Below are 16523 nucleotides of genomic sequence, written 5' to 3' on the forward strand. Positions count from 1 at the left end.
GGGGGGGGGGGGGGGGGGGGGCCAGGGGGTCCTCCCATTTCCTGCATTCTGGTAACATTTTCTGCCACCACCTATAATCAGTGCTTGAAGTGGAAAATATAGGGGCTGAGCAATACGGCTGAAAATGTTATCACGATAAAACATTTCATATCGTTCAATATCGATCATTCTTATGTTGTCAAATCATTATAAGGCAGATTTTTGCTCCTGAGTGAAAGTTGAAGAAACCAGATGGTTGATTGTGCCTAGCTAATAAGAAGAGCTAAGTTAACGTTACAATACAGCTGGGTTGTCTAGGGTAGCACTTTGTTAATAGGTGGTGCCAGAGTTACACTGTCATTCTGTGGGAAACACTAGGATCACTTAACAAATCTGAGGTAAAACATTCAAAACAATTATGATTAAGTAAATTTCAATTAAGTATTTTTTTTCAGTCCCTTTTTCTCAACAAATTAAAGTGCTGATTTGATCGTGATTCAATGAATTAAAGCCAAAGAGTAAAATTTATAAGTAACTTCCTGGCATCGGTGGCCCACTTCAAGCACACTGCCTATAATCAAAATTTAAACCACTTAACGTTATCTGTGAAGCCGTAGTCCACTGGTGGATTACATTCCGACAAAAATGGCCTTGTTACGTTGGCAAGGGTCCAGACGATCCAATCCAGTAAAATATTTAGTCCAAAACGCATTATTATATCAATAAATACACACGGACTGCTATTGCGTCGCTTTATATTAGCCTAACAGCTAGCATGTAAACAAAAAAACGCATCTACACATTGACCTTTTATGTGACACCTTAATTGACTCTATAGAAACTTCCATGCCCTGTTCACGGCCTACAATAGCCAATGAGTGTCCACGTAGCCAGGAAGTGCCAGTCCCCTTTCTTTCATGTATACACTGACACCGAGCCACCAATTGTGCAGAGGAAGACTGGCGCTTCACAAACACACATAACACGCAACAGTTAAAAAATATGCAAGAATATTTTCCACAGACATATTTATATACTGTCGAAGACAAAAACACCGCGCGCTGGAATTCCGCCACAGCGCCGGAGAACTTTAAGCCCTGTAATATATCTCCCATATATTTTGAACTATTCCTTTAAATGAAAACTGCTTTTCAGACCAAGTTTGAAACAATCCCTCTGTGTGTATAATTATTGCGCCTACAACATAAGTTGAAACACACTCTTTGACCAGAATAAGGGATTAGGGATGAATTCATACCATAATCATTCGGTCCCCGGGCCTGAGCCTTCCATCTCCTTTGGCTGGATCCTGGACGATGTCATGGATGTAACATCCATGATCATTACCTTTGGTCAGGGTGAAGCCCAGGCTGCCCTTTTCTGACTTTACCAAGGACACCTTTAGCTCTACATCCTAACAACAGAGATGAATCACAGTTACAGGAATTACCCTCTGTCTGAATAAATCTTTAAAATTTAGATCCACATTTTACTGTAACCCCTTTCTGAGTCAGACATCAGAAATCCACAGATCACTAACTTTCTATCTTGATAGCTTCCCTTCCTCAGTCCTTACCGGGACAAATTCCTCCATGTCCTGAACATTGCCGGGCACAGTTAGGTTTAAGGGCAGAGGCAGTGGAGGAGGCAGGGGATCTGGGCTTGGGGCAGTGGGGGAGGACACAATATGCAGGGGGGATGACTCCAGCTCAGCTGTCACAGGGGATGAAGGACACCTTTCCAAACAACCAGAGAGACAAAATCATACAAGATACCAAAGAATATAATTGAATGCTGATGACCATTATTTTAACATTGATCAAGTACCTCTTTGTAAGGTCCGATCTGGTCAGGTTTGGGGAGTAGAAGGCTGAGTGGCCAGTGTCATCCAGCTGACCAGTGCTGTCGTAGCGTCCCAGTCCCAGGTTGCTGCTGTTGGGAGTGTGGTAGACACTCCGCTCCCAAGTTTGCCTGCTGTGCTCCACAGTGCTCGGGCTGAAGGCTTCTTCCACCTCCTCATCCCCATCAGTGCTGTCGCTGTAGCTGTTGTGTCGGCCGGGGGTTTTAAGCAGCAGCCTCTCCAGGGCCTCCTCCACGACGCCCTGACTTCTGCTGCCTTGTGTACTTTGAGGAGAGGTTGTCCTGCCGAAGCTCAGGCTGGACTCTGCCTGGTTCACCGGCTTCTTACGGGGTGATGGAATGGGCGTCTGGGAAGAAACAATTATAATTGACTTTCCAACAAATACTGGTACCTGAAATGTGCACACAGTAGTTAGGGACAAAAAAAAAAGGAGCATTATTTACTCACCAAAGCTGAAGTGTCCATTGCAGGAAGAACCCCACGGTCAGGCCTACAGAGGAGCAAAGTCACCTCCTGTCCTGTTCCTCGCAAGGCTGATATCACCTCCTATGTGAATGAATGGGAGGACACGCAGAGAAACAATTCCAAATAAATTATGCCATCAAACATCTTCCAACTAGATTTCCATTTATATCAAGATGTAACCGCAGCAGGGAGAGAGATCCTACTTACATGTTGCGAGAGTCCTTTGAGGGCGGTTTGATTGACCCGCATAATGACGTCGCCCACGTTGATGCGACCACTCTCCGCAGCTGGTTGGCCAGGAAAAAGCTTTTTAACCCGCACCATGCTGGAGCCGTGGGGTTCGTCAGGGATGCTCTCCTCTCGACTAAAACTGAAGCCCAGTCCTGACGTGTTCTTCAGCAAGCATACCTCAAACACATTATCTGCGGGGAGAAAAACATGCCGGTACAGTGAACTGGACACTCTTTATTGGCTAGTACGTGATGTTTGAATGTGAGCAAGGGCTGCACAATATGGTAAAAAAACAAAAACAAATCACATCAGGAGGTGGAGTGGGTTGGCTGGTCGGAAGGTCGACGGTTCAATCCCCGGCTCCCCCAGCCCGCATGTCGAAGCATGCTTGGGCAAGATTCTGAACCCCGAATTGCCCCTGGCGGCTGTTCCGCCAGTGTATGAATGTGTGTGAATGGTGCATGCAGTAGTAGTATAAAAAGCGCCTTGAGTGGTCGAATACAAATACGGAGCATCTTTATAATGCTGACATATTTTGCAATTTGTAATAAAGATCCACAATTATTGGGAATAATCATCATGACAACATGTTTTCTTACATCTGGAGAACAGGACTTGTAGGCAGGGGCATCTCTGCAGCACTACAGTACATTTCATTATAATTCCATTTTGGCATACATTTTACCTTCAACAAAAGTGCAGTAGGCCATTGTGCGATTTTGATAATATTTCAATTTATTGTATACAGCCCTAATGTGAGCTAAGTGTCCAGATGTGTTAACCCAGTATTATACAGGGCCCTCTCCAGGGCGTTACCAGTCTCTCGGCCAACATATGCTGAGATGGGCTCAAGCCCCCCTGACCCTGTATAGAATAAGAGTGTATTAGATAGTGGATCAATGGTGGGAAAGAAAGTAATTTGAAAATACAGGTCCATAGCAGATTTACCATTACAAATATGTAATATATGCAACTATTCAGAAATGCTGATCAGCACCTGTTTGTGCTCAAGCTAGATTGTGACGTCAGGTTAATAATAAGTATAATAATCAAAAAGAGTGAGTTGCTGAAACTCAAAAACGCCTATACATATTATTGATAAAGTTACACTATTTTTCTTCTCTTACTTTGTGACATTAAGAACCTGTTTCCTTCAGGCTTGGCCCATCCTTACACACACAGATCCAATTATCAAACAATTCACTTGGGTGACTGGGGAAATCAAGTTACAGTAAATGCTTTCCCCAATATTTAACCATATCACATCATCAACATCTAGCATTTATGCAAACTTAGCAACAGAATCTACAGAATGGTATGTTGCTGCGCCACTGCCCAAAATCAGACAACTTCAACATAACCCTGCAAAATAGAAAAAATTATGACAGAAACATTCAGAAAGGATGGCCAAACACCACTGCTGATTTCTATTCTGTCTTATGTACAGGTGCTGGTCATATAATTAGAATATCATCAAAAAGTTGATTTATTTCAGTAATTCCATTCAAAAAGTGAAACTTGTATAATGTATACATTCATTCCACACAGTCTGATATATTTCAAGTGTTCATTCCTTTTAATTTTGATGATTATAACTGACAACTAATGAAAACCCCCAAATCAGTATCTCATAAAATTAGAATATTGTGAAAAGGTTCAATATTGAAGACACCTGGTGCCACACTCTAATTAGCTAATTAACCTGCAAAAGCCTTTAAATGGTCTCTCAGTCTAGTTCTGTAGGCTACACAATCATGGGGAAGACTGCTGACTTGACAGCTGTCCAAAAGACGACCATTGACACCTTGCACAAGGAGGGCAAGACACAAAAGGTCATTGCTAAAGAGGCTGGCTGTTCACAGAGCTCTGTGTCCAAGCACATTAATAGAGGGGCGAAGGGAAGGAAAAGATGTGGTAGAAAAAAAGTGTACAAGCAATAGGGATAACCGCACCCTAAAGAAGATTGTGAAACAAAACCCATTCAAAAATGTGGGGGAGATTCACAAAGAGTGGACTGCAGCTGGAGTCAGTGCTTCAAGAACCACCACACACAGACGTATGCAATACATGGGTTTCAGCTGTCGCATTCCTTGTGTCAAGCCACTCTTGAACAAGACACAGCATCAGAAGCGTCTCGCCTGGGCTGAAGACAAAAATGACTGGACTGCTGCTGAGTGGTCCAAAGTTATGTTCTCTGATGAAAGAAAATTTTGCATTTCCTTTGGAAATCAAGGTCCCAGAGTCTGGAGGAAGAGAGGAGAGGCACAGAATCCACGTTGCTTGAAGTCCAGTGTAAAGCTTCCACAGTCAGTGATGGTTTGGGGTGCCATGTCATCTGCTGGTGTTGGTCCACTGTGTTTTCTGAGGTCCAAGGTCAACGCAGCCGTCTACCAGGAAGTTTTAGAGCACTTCATGCTTCCTGCTGCTGACCAACTTTATGGAGATGCAGATTTCATTTTCCAACGGGACTTGGCACCTGCACACAGTGCCAAAGCTACCAGTACCTGGTTTAAAGACCATGGTATCCCTGTTTTTAACTGGCCAGCAAACTCGCCTGACCTTAACTCTATAGAAAATCTATGGGGTATTGTGAAGAGGAAGATGCGATACGCCAGACCCAACAATGCAGAAGAGCTGAAGGCCACTATCAGAGCAACCTGAGCTCTCATAACACCTGAGCAGTGCCACAGACTGATGGACTCCATGCCACGCCGCATTGCTGCAGTAATTCAGGCAAAAGGAGCCCCAACTAAGTACTGAGTGCTGTACATGCTCATACTTTTCATGTTCATACTTTTCAGTTGGCCAACATTTCTAAAAATCCTTTTTTTGTATTGGTCTTAAGTAATATTCAAATTTTCGGAGATACTGAATTTGGGATTTTCATTAGTTGTCAGTTTGAATCATCACAATTAAATGAAATACACATTTGAAATATCAGTGTGTGATGAATGAATATCCAAGTTTCACTTTTTGAATGGAATTACTGAAATAAATCAACTTTTTGATGATATTCTAATTATGACCAGCACCTGTATTTTATCACTTTCAGAAAAAAGGAATTCCAGAAATACTCACTGATAGTCCTCAATGGGGAGTTTCAGTCATATTAAAAGGATAGTTTCACATTTCACATCAGCCTGAGTTAAAATAGATAGATATACTTTATAAATATAAAGGCTGCAGCAGTCTGGGTTAGACAAATCAAGTGTGAGTCCAAAATTACAGTGTTATAAGTACCTAATTCCCGCTTTGTGTTACTAGTCAGCAAGCAAACACTATCCGTGGATGCAAAAAGATAGCATTTCATTTGAAAAAACTGTAAGTGGGTGGCAATGATGTAAAAGATAACAAAGCATGCCTTTGATGTGAGAGACCAGGGTTCAATTCCCACTGTGACACATCCACCAATGTGTCCTTGAGCAAGCCACTTAACCCCTAGTTGCTCCAGAGGCGTGCAACGTCTGACATATTTAGTAATTGTAAATCACTTTAGATAAAAGCATCAGCTAAATGAATGTAATGTAAGCTTGGAAGTTACCTCTAACACTAAAATAAAAATTCAGAAACAGAATGACCATAACATACCACAGGTACACTGGGCACAAAGTAAAATATACTGTAGTTCACAGTTAATTATATATATTGTTTATACCATAAACTGGAATAACTGAGTAAGAGGAGGCAGCAGGTTAACCAGATACTAGCAGTTAGACAAAATAAACACATCTATGTTCTAGGAAAGCAATCTTCAGTTAAACCAGCTACTGAGCTCTTAATAGGCGGCGGTGTGCTGTCAGTGGGTTGTCCACATGTTTATTTTCTTTCAAATAAGATTATTAAGAGCAAATTAGAGTTCAGAGAGAACAGAGTGTCTTAGTTTAACACAATTAAGTAAAACACTATTAATTGACACAATAGGGTATACTAAAATGGATTAACTCCAAGTTTTGGTTACTTAAACCCAAACATTTATAATCACACTGCTCGAGAATCCTTTGACTGTGTGCCATTTTGTCGCCTCACCTTGTGTAACAAAGCTGTACTCTGGTTTTTCTATGAGCTCCAGTGGCTGCTCCTTATTCTTGTTCAGGTCTCGGTCGCGGTCAGCACGTAGTGGAGTGCCCCGAGGTGTGAGTGGAGCATGGACACTGTCTGTAGGCGGATGACCCTTCTCCAGCAACAAGTGCACTGTCTGAGCGAGAAAATAATTTACTTAATGTTAGCAGCCAGCAGGGCAACAACTAAACAGCTTGTTAGCAGGGTCATCCCTCACCTGCCCAGTGTCTCTGAGAGCCTCAACCGCTTGCTGGTGAGTGGCTCCCTCCAAACCTTTTCCATTGACAGCCACCACACGATCACCTGAGCACAGGACACAGAACTTTTAAGACACAAGAGGAGTCTAAATAGATGAACACTATTGTTTTAATCCAATAATTCTAATTCACACTATAATTAAGTCTTTGTTTTACGTCACTATTTGTAACATTAGCGTATGGGCCGTTACCTTTCTGTATCCTTCCATCGAGCTCAGCGGCGCCTTTTGGTATGATGGCTTTGATGTAGATGCCTCCATGTCGCACAGTTGTGTTGACTCCCCCCTAAGAAATTAACACACCACTTAGTGTAGTCAGCCAGAGAGAAAAAACAGTTCATTATGTATTTTCTATGGGGGTTGATGGCAAGTGTGGAGGGTTTTTTTTTCTCTCCCTCATTTCAAGTGTAATTGCTAAATGATAAATGCTTTGTCTTCACTGTGAGTTAAGAGATATAATAATTTGGTACATGATGTATTTGTACTATTATTCTAAAGAAAATATCAACCAAACTTCACACGATAAGTATTTTAAAGTTTCCCGGAAATGAATGCTTAAGTTTGTGGACCTTACAATAGATCAGGGTTTTGTTTTTGCCTGTATGAACAGCACACAACAACTCATTTAGGTGGAGGAGGTTTTGCCATATGCGACACACCTTTGGCTGTTTAAAAATGTCATTAATATTTTCATGTCTGGTCAAACCCAATTCAGCAGAAGTGTTTTCCCACTCTGGCTATCTCTTGTTTGTCCGCTTATATCAACCTCATGTTAAACAGAAGTTACCTTAACGACCCAAACATGGCTAAAGACTAAAGAGAGTAGTTAATTACTTCATTTTTCAACAGTTCAGCCTTAGAATAACTTTGTAATGACACAGTTTTTCAGAAAGGTCACCATCATCAAAGCACCACCTCAGATGCGGTTAACCATAATGCTCCCTTTTCACCTTGTTAACAAACAATGTGACACATCCTTTTTTAATTTATGCTTTGGTTGAATATTGAAATTATTCTTAATGCAAGACAAAGCTTTTAATCGTATCACAATTATGAATTAGTTGAAAAAGAAAAAAAATCCTCCACTGTGATGTTATAGACAAAAGTACAATAATAATCAGAGACAGTGAATTTTCTACTCTGTGCCTATTTGGTTATGAAAGTCTTGATGATGAGTTTATTGTTAAGATGACTTTTATGGTTATTTTAATATTTGTATTACTAATACAGCATGACACTCATTCATTTATGATTCTAAACACAAATATTTGACAGCAATCCTGGTTTGAAGACACACAGTCAAGTCATGTTATTGAGTGTTATTGTGACGAAGGAGTAAATCAATCCATGTCAACGAATACGTTCTTCAAAATCCCTCAGAGAGAGATTATATTAGTGGCACTCCAGTAAGTCACTCTACAGTTAGAAGCAAACATGTAGGAAATTATAAGAAGGCTCATTAACCAGTCCTGTTAAACTCTTTATGGTCCTTACTGTGAAGGTGCTAAAGATACTTTGTGACTTAATTTAAAAAAAAAAAAAAAAAAAAAAAATCCTTCTTGATCAAACAAAAGATAGCATGCAAAAAGAATAACGAGGACAATATTCCCACAAGAGCTTACCGATCTCACAAAAGAGCAAACCAAACCAAGCAACATATAAGCACAAACGGACAACAGTGACATGGAGGGGGGGGGGGCAAAACAAAGAGAGGATTAAAACCTTGCCGAACAGTACCGTGACACTTATGCCCAGGCTGCTGTCTTTTTTGGACAGCTCAACGTCAAATAGTTCTCCTGGACGGAGACTATTGACCCCTGGGGCATTACCATTTAAATTTTCCATGGTGTATTCCTGCAAACAGAGAACATGGTATTAAGTTGAAGTCACAAGCTGGGACATGCAGGAAGAAAAAGGGATCAAGGGCAAGTGCCAGAGCTGAACAAGGTAATGCTGAGAAGAAAGCGAGACGATGTTACATTCAAGGAAGGACATGCTGAATTGCATTGACATTGTAAATGCAATGGTAGGCAAAGGTTATATACAACAGGCAGTTAGTTGTGCCAAGCATCTGACAGGTAATGTGTAATGCTTGCTTGTGGAAGAACAATTCTTATCCTCTTCAATTAAATAAAAGTTTATTTGCTCCACAGGATAAAAAGAGTTCTGATTTATAGACCACCTGAGCGGACAACTAATATGTAGCACGATGCATAAAAGAAAACAATTAATTCTTAAACACAAAGGCCCACCTTTTTGACCTTCATTTTCTCTTGACTACTGGAATAAGTCTCCTCGTCCATGTCTGAATCTCCCCAGTCAGAATGCTCGGAAACTTTGGGAGCTTCTGACACTTTAGCTTTTCTAGTTTTGGGTGGCAAAGCCGGTGGCGTAGGGTCCAAACCCACATTAGGTTCTGGTTTAGTATGTTGGGCAATGGGTGCAGCTGTGGCAACGGCTCTTTCTAGGCACTGCTGAACTCCATTAGCAGGGGGTGGGCTGATTTTAGCAATACTGCTTGTCCTGGAGTTTTCAGAACTGAGGCTGGTATGCTGCTGGACTGAGGAGGAGGTGGATGAAGGTGTGTCAGCGCTGTGGAGAGGAGGACTGGGACTTCCTGTTCCCGCCTGCTCTTCTGACGAGGTATCAAAGTCCATTTCTCGACTCTGCCCAGAGTTGAGTGCCTTTAATGCAGACGTGGCTTGGTAGGGAGCATGGCCTGAAAAAGATTCTGTCAAAATGAGAACAGTGACATTAGTCTGCAAGTCTAGAAGTAAGAGAAAACACTGGAAACGCAAACTACACATGATGACAAAAAAGAAATGTGACAAAGAACAAAAAACACAAAACATGAATTTTACACATATGAAAAAAGTACACTTATATCTCTACTTTTACCTCTGTAGAGCCTCTCTTTGGGCTGTGACACCACCAGAGTAACATCATCAGGAGCATTTTGGAGGATATCTATCGTAGTGGCATGAGAGAGCCCTTGTAGGTTCACATCATTCACTGAGATCAGCCGGTCGCCTGCATCAACATTACAGCTGTTACACACATGGAAGACAACCAGGTGTGGCAAGACAGAACTGCTAACCATTATGGTAAATGGTCTGTACTGATATTGCGCCTTTCTAGTCTTCCGACCACTCAAAGCGCTTTTACACAACATCACTTTCAACCATTCATACCCAATAAACATTCATACACTGATGGAACAGCCATCGTGAGCAACTGGGCGAGCCGGGGGATGTAACTGCCAATCTTTCGATTAGCAGGCAACCCGCTCTACCTCCTGCCTCCACGACCGCTCAGCAGACAATTAAAAAAAAACAGATAGGAGGAAGAGTATAGCAAAACACTGGCCTACCAGGTTTGAGGCAGCCATTAAGATCAGCGGGACCCCCAGGAGTGACGGAGCTAATGATAGTGGCATGGTCCATACGACCAGAGTCCTCTCCTACAACCTGGAACCCTAGAGAACACAAACATTCACACACAAACATACATTAGGGGAATACATAAATGCCTTAAATCTCATTTATAAAACTTGTCATCTCTGACAGCTGTGTGTGAAAAAGGGTTGCTATTTAAGGAAAATGTGTATACCCACTTACCGAGGCCATATTTCGCATCTTTCTTCAGCTTTACAGTTGTGATTTCTCTCTCTGGAGATGGTAAGGCACTGAGCTTTTTCTTGAGTGAGTCTGTGCAGCAGAAGGACAAGTGGCAGTCGTTATATTTACTAGAATATGCCGTAGATACAAGGTGAGCGCTCAATTAATTTTTTCTGCATATCATGGTGTAATTTTTATTAATGTCACAGGGGATATACAGCAGTCCACTCAGAGAATTAGACTCTGTAGCTAAACTTCATAGCTACACTGTAACTATTAATCAGCTCTGGCAGACATACGGTGTTGCTGAGTGGCCCCTACTTTAGCACTGTTGGCTAATGGGCCTGATAAGACGGGTTAAGCTAGGATGAAAGGGAAGGTCATGAGTTCAGTGCCAAGCATGAAGCTATTAAATGGTGGGGCTGGGGCCAGTTTCACAGGCAGGCAGCACTGAGATTCAGTTCTGCATTATATAATTCAGAATTAGAACACAGACTTTTTTTTTTGGTTTGTATTTCCGTACTTGGCTGTGTCACGGTCAGGACACAGCCAACAGATTGAAGAGGAGGATTACGAATGTTACAAAATGAGTAGGAGAGCAGTTGGATATTTCCTGCATTTTGACATTATACTGTATATAAACCATGGAAATCCAGTGACTATGTATCCAACTATAAAGGAAGGAATCTCTGTCTTCTGATTTTCAGGGGACCGTTCATTTGTTCAACTTCACACTTTGTGGTGTATTGCGGAGGACCCCTGGGAGTGCAGTGTCAAATAATGTGCAATTTGGTAAGGTGGTGGCGGTATAACATCAAATGTCACGTTTTGGCCAGCAAAATATTGTTTTCCTAGATTGTGTAGGTCCAGACGAATCGATCCCTATAAGCAACACCTATTTCTAGATCAATATTCTGTCATTTTGAATCTTTTTCTAAATCTGTCAACAAGCAATACCAGAGGCCGAGCAATCGGCCTGTTCCAAGCAGCCACGTTTTGAATAGAAAGTGCTCTAGTCTGGGGGAAATGAAAGATATAAATTTACATACCATTAACAGATGTTGGGGTTGAAGGTGGTCCAGAGGAACTGTGCATACTGACACCTGGCAACAAGACACCAGAGAAGATCAGCAAAGCTTTGGCTTTGTACATGATACAGAACAATGAAAACTTCTTGTCTGCTTCTCTGCTGGCAATAATATAGGGAAATGGTCATGGAAACGTGTTCAATCAACATGCTGAAGCCCCCTGCAGGGTCAGATAAGTTTATGTGAAGGAAATAAAATAAACAAAATATAAACTTAGACACAGCCGCAAGGAAAATTTGTCTAAAATAGAGCGTTTGTTGCGGTTATTTCCATTGTATCCCTTTCCTGAAAACAGGCCAACAAAAGAACATGGTTTACGTCTACTGCTTTGCGCCTATAATTCAATGAGGACCAAAATCTTGTTGTTGTGGGTTCCAAGCCTTTGTGCTGGGAAGAAAGAAAGAAAAAAGCTTTATCTTCTCTCCCCAAAGACTAGATAATCTATTGAAATTGGTTTCTAATATAGATAATAAGCATTCAAGCCAGGAATTAAGTTATAATGTTTTCAAATAAACTAAAGTGATTTTACTTTTTGATTTTTCATGAAAGCCTTTTTGAGATAACAGCAAAAATACTTCCTACCAGGCAACACTGTACCAATATAAGTATTGAATGTAAAATGTGCCACCTGCATTTTACAACACAGGATTGCACAATTGATATGTTTGCCTTTAATGCCCCCCCCCCCACACACACACCCCATTTATACAAATATTGAAATTTTTTATTATTTTGTATTAGATCTTATTGCTTGATTTCAGACAAACCATACCACTTTACTTATTCTGAATTAATTATTATTTTGTTATCTCATGGAAGAGCTGGATGTGTTACCCTCTTAACTGCTGATGAAATATATTAACTGTTCAGGTTATTGGTTTTAGAGTGTTTACCATAACTAAAATTACATAGATTGATAGGAGCACAAATTTACATACATTTCAGGTGGGAACTCTACACCACTAGTGCTATGCTTCACCAGAGAGCCTCATCATCCTTCACATGTCAGCATCCTTACCAACTACATATGCTTGACCAGTATCCTCTGTAGAAGAAGAGTCAGATTCTTTTTTGGGTCTGCTACTCCAGATGGGGTTGCTGTGGGACATTGTGCCAAATGATCTGAGAAAGACAGTGAGAGAAAGTGGAGATTTAGACTAAGGAGGCTTAACCCTAACCCTTACTAACAACTTTTATGTGTATTAGGTTTTTATGCATACAGAGTCCTATTCAACTTGGTCATCTGTCAACTGACATGAGTCGGGGAAAGTGGCAAAAACATGTTTATACTAATAAAAAATGGGAACACACATTGGCAGGCACAGTCTCACCAAAACACAGACACAAGGACACATGTGCACCCACACACACACAGACCCCCAGTGGCTTAATTAGAGGCTGTAGGTAGTCCTATGTGTCTCTATAGTGTTCGGCAGAGCGTTTCACTTAGTAACCTAAGTCCGTCCTGAGGATAGCTTGGAGACTCTGATACTGAAGACTTTACAAAGGGTCAACTTATGAACATCCCATTTCCTAAAGAGAACTTAAAATAAGACTTCACAGGAAAATGCATCATAGTTCCTTCATAGTTTCATTGATGGTAAAGTAATAAAATACAGAAGAACCCATTTACACCCACTATGATGTTACTCAGAACTACTCTCTCTCATATACAAGTGTATTTAGGAACAAATCTGGTGCTTGCTTAACATTTCCCTTCTTTTAACTCACGTGTCCTGTTGATGTAAGAGGGAGTCTGTGTCTGAGCTGGCTCTCTGGTGTTGCTGGAAGTGAGGGGCTACTTGGCTGGGTTGTGCCAGACTCAATCTGGTGTGCGACTGGCCATGATACGACTTCGCCACTCTGTACTCTGGAGACTCTGGCATGAGCGCGAGGTTGTGGTGGGAGCGACTTATTAATCGTGGGTTGGAAAGGACAGTGGAGGCCACTGGATTGAAACCTGGAAAGTGAAGCTCATCTTGAACTAATATTGGGCCAGACGGTGCCTTGTTGAGGGCCACTTCTGAATAGGAGATCCTCTTCAGGTGGTCTGGGTTGGAGCGTGTCGATAAGCTGGGAGCCAGGCTGCCTGAGCTCACTCTCCTCGCCACTACGTCTCCACTCCGAGGGTCAAGAGAATACTGCAAACTGCTCAAGGGGCAGTTCTCTGATTACCAGAAAGGACAGAAAGTTACTTTATAGTTAATGATAATAATTTGTTTATTAATATAACAAAATGTATGAGACATTCCAAAGAGCTTAAGTGTTGATCTGTGTCATTAACAGTCCTCAGTCTGAAGTAATTATTGTCTAGATGGAAAAAGGCCAGGTACTTTCCTCTGCACCATTTTTTTTTTTATGAAGATATCAATGTTAATCATCATAGCTAATGGTCTGGGCAGTTTTCTTGGCAGTCATCATCTTAGTTGTAACTATGTCAACGATCTGGTTAAAGGATGGGGCGTGATGTAGACAAAGTCGTTCTGTTGTTCAGCCAAGTGAAACAAATCAAACTAAGCAATGAACCATGAAATGGATTAATCAGTTCAAGATAAGCCCACACGTGTCTGATTGACACATTATGTTATATTATGTTCAGAAATTAAACTTCAGTTTAGACAACTGCAGGTTAGGTAAACTACATGTTAGACAATGGACATGGTAATTAACATAAAAAGGCAACGGTTGTATGTAAATTCAGCAATTGTTACAGTGGTAACAGTGGTAGGTTTTGGCAAATAAGAAATATGTCACTGAAACAAAGTGAAATTTTAAGCAAAAGGAAATGTGTGGGCATCAGCTTTTATCTGAAGAGGATATGTGGGATGGCTGACACATGCAGCTGCAGCTGGAAACAGTGTAGTCAGTGTGGACATCATCAGGAGGTTTGCCATTTTTTGGACGCTGCGATACGTCACTGTTGTTAACCTTCCTTTCAGTGAAAACATATGTAACTTCTTGCTGGCCAACAATTCACATCTGTCTAAGCCTGAGGCCATATTACGTGAACTCCACCCACTTAGACATGTGTGGCTGCTCACTTCTTTCCTACCTAGGTCTTGAAGCTCCTGGTTGTTTTGCCGGGCCTTCATCTGCAGGTGGAACTTGTGCTGATCAGAGCAGAGCTGTAGCAGATACTGACAGGTCTTGTTACTGTCTGTCTGAAACAGGTGCTTAATCCCATCTGAAGTGTTCTGAAGGCAAATCTTCTTTTTCTTCAGGACAAAGAATGAAACATTTAAATGAAAGTGAGGACCAGCTGGGTAAAGTGAATAAACTGCATTTGCTATAATGTGGCATAGTGTTATTTCTGATAGTAAAGACACAAGTACATACTGTAAAGGAAATCTTTTTTGTGTCCCTCCAAGGGAACCTTAGCACAGGGGTACGATTTCCGTTAAGGACCTCAAAGATGAGCACCCCTTTGGAGTAGACACCCAGCATGATGCCTGTCTGGGACCTCTTCTCAGGAAAAACCCGATGGAAATGGACACCATACTCTGTCAGCCTCTGGCTCACCTTTAAGACAATCACAATAGAATCAGAGTCTTAAATTCTCAAAAATACACAGTACTGAGGATAGAGGGATGGATGTTTGGAGACAAATTGAGTACTGGAACTCTTTCATCGGGTCATTGATCCACTATGAGTGCATGGATTTTATCTGACACACAATATGATAATATTATTCAATTGGGTTCAGCTGCATAGAGATAATAGAGCTGCTTTAGCACAGTACAACATATTACAAAGGTAGAATAAAATGCAGTCGCAGAACACAACTACTTTTGTTTGTAGTTGAAAATGCAGTTTGCCAAGTGTTCCCGGAAAAAGTGCCAAACAAAATGATAATCCTGTTCATCACAAAACAAACACTTACTATTAGACACCAAGTATAGCAATAACTGGAAATATTTTGGTCCAACCGTCTGAAACTATGATTCTTATATACTCTTGCTGACCTTGAGAAACTCAAACTCTGCCTCAGAATCAGATGCTCCATAGTAGTTGCTGTGAAGTTTCAGCAGCTCCTCCTTAATGGTTGTCTGGTTCACCTTGTCCAGGAAAGACACCGGCAGGTAGTGCTCCATTCTGAAATAGGTCTTCCCATGGAGCTGAGGCACAGAGATTAAGAGCATTATTTTCAACGATCCACCAACCGGACCAGGCGCCATGGCTGGTGCGGTGATCACTCAGAGGAGAGGAAGAAGAGCCAGGAGGGGAGCCATGCTGGCCCAGCTTGGACTTAATTCTGCTTCGAAACAAAATGGGACTCATGTTGACCAAGCAACGTAAGTCAGAGACCTTTGTGCCTACATCGTTACAGAGACCTGCCCCATCAACATCCCGGATCAAGCACTCGGCAGGTGGTCCATGTTCCAAGCGGTCAATGCAAGACTCCGGCAAAATGAGAGGAGGTGGACTCTGTGTTTTACATTGATGATGCTTGGTGCTGAAACACAGTCTAGATGGACTTATCATCTGGTTGCTGCTGTTTACATTCACTCCAGATGCAAATTCAAAAAAAGCACTATGGAATGTTCGGGGTGCATACCTGTATGTATATAAATAACTCCATCCATCGCGGGGGGCTGGAGCCAATCCCAGCTTACATGGGGCGAAAGGCGGGGTACACCCTGGACAGGTCGCCAGTCCATCGCAGGGCCACACATAGACAGACAACCACTCACACTCACATTCACACCTAAGGACAATTTTGGAGACACCAATTAACCTAGCCTGCATGTCTTTGGATGGTGGGAGGAAGCCAGAGCACCCGGAGAGAACCCACGTGGACACGGGGAGAACATGCAAGCTCCACACAGAAAGGCCGGCATGGCCGCCTGGCAACCAGGGTTTGAACCCACGACCTTCTTGCTGTGAGGCGACAGTGCACCACCGCAATTTATAAAACAATAAAAACTAAGACATGATTACACAAAATAAAGAAATAAAAGAAAGTAAAT

At 41.8% G+C, this 16523-nt stretch overlaps 1 protein-coding gene across 4 annotated transcripts in view; it reads right to left on the minus strand.

Annotated features, from left to right (window-relative positions):
- ptpn13 (protein tyrosine phosphatase non-receptor type 13) overlaps window positions 1-16523 on the minus strand; it is a 49731-nt gene that overhangs the window by 6439 nt on the left and 26769 nt on the right. For 2 of the 4 annotated variants that reach the window (XM_046066112.1, XM_046066111.1), the window contains exons 15-33: window positions 15519-15671; window positions 14893-15075; window positions 14609-14771; window positions 13288-13723; window positions 12575-12678; window positions 11518-11571; window positions 10469-10558; window positions 10222-10326; window positions 9750-9881; window positions 9104-9582; window positions 8574-8705; window positions 7044-7137; window positions 6813-6898; window positions 6563-6731; window positions 2513-2727; window positions 2288-2386; window positions 1807-2186; window positions 1556-1715; window positions 1238-1393 (exon numbers count right to left, since the gene is read on the minus strand). In XM_046066112.1, coding sequence (XP_045922068.1) covers window positions 1238-1393; window positions 1556-1715; window positions 1807-2186; window positions 2288-2386; window positions 2513-2727; window positions 6563-6731; window positions 6813-6898; window positions 7044-7137; window positions 8574-8705; window positions 9104-9582; window positions 9750-9881; window positions 10222-10326; window positions 10469-10558; window positions 11518-11571; window positions 12575-12678; window positions 13288-13723; window positions 14609-14771; window positions 14893-15075; window positions 15519-15671 — 3390 coding nt within the window. The remainder of the gene's footprint in view (window positions 1-1237; window positions 1394-1555; window positions 1716-1806; window positions 2187-2287; window positions 2387-2512; window positions 2728-6562; window positions 6732-6812; window positions 6899-7043; window positions 7138-8573; window positions 8706-9103; window positions 9583-9749; window positions 9882-10221; window positions 10327-10468; window positions 10559-11517; window positions 11572-12574; window positions 12679-13287; window positions 13724-14608; window positions 14772-14892; window positions 15076-15518; window positions 15672-16523) is intronic. The other 2 variants (XM_046066114.1, XM_046066115.1) reach the window with 2 other exon arrangements.

The sequence above is a fragment of the Micropterus dolomieu genome, linkage group LG13, assembly GCF_021292245.1.
Source record: "Micropterus dolomieu isolate WLL.071019.BEF.003 ecotype Adirondacks linkage group LG13, ASM2129224v1, whole genome shotgun sequence".
In the NCBI taxonomy this organism is placed as follows: Eukaryota; Metazoa; Chordata; class Actinopteri; order Centrarchiformes; family Centrarchidae; genus Micropterus; species Micropterus dolomieu.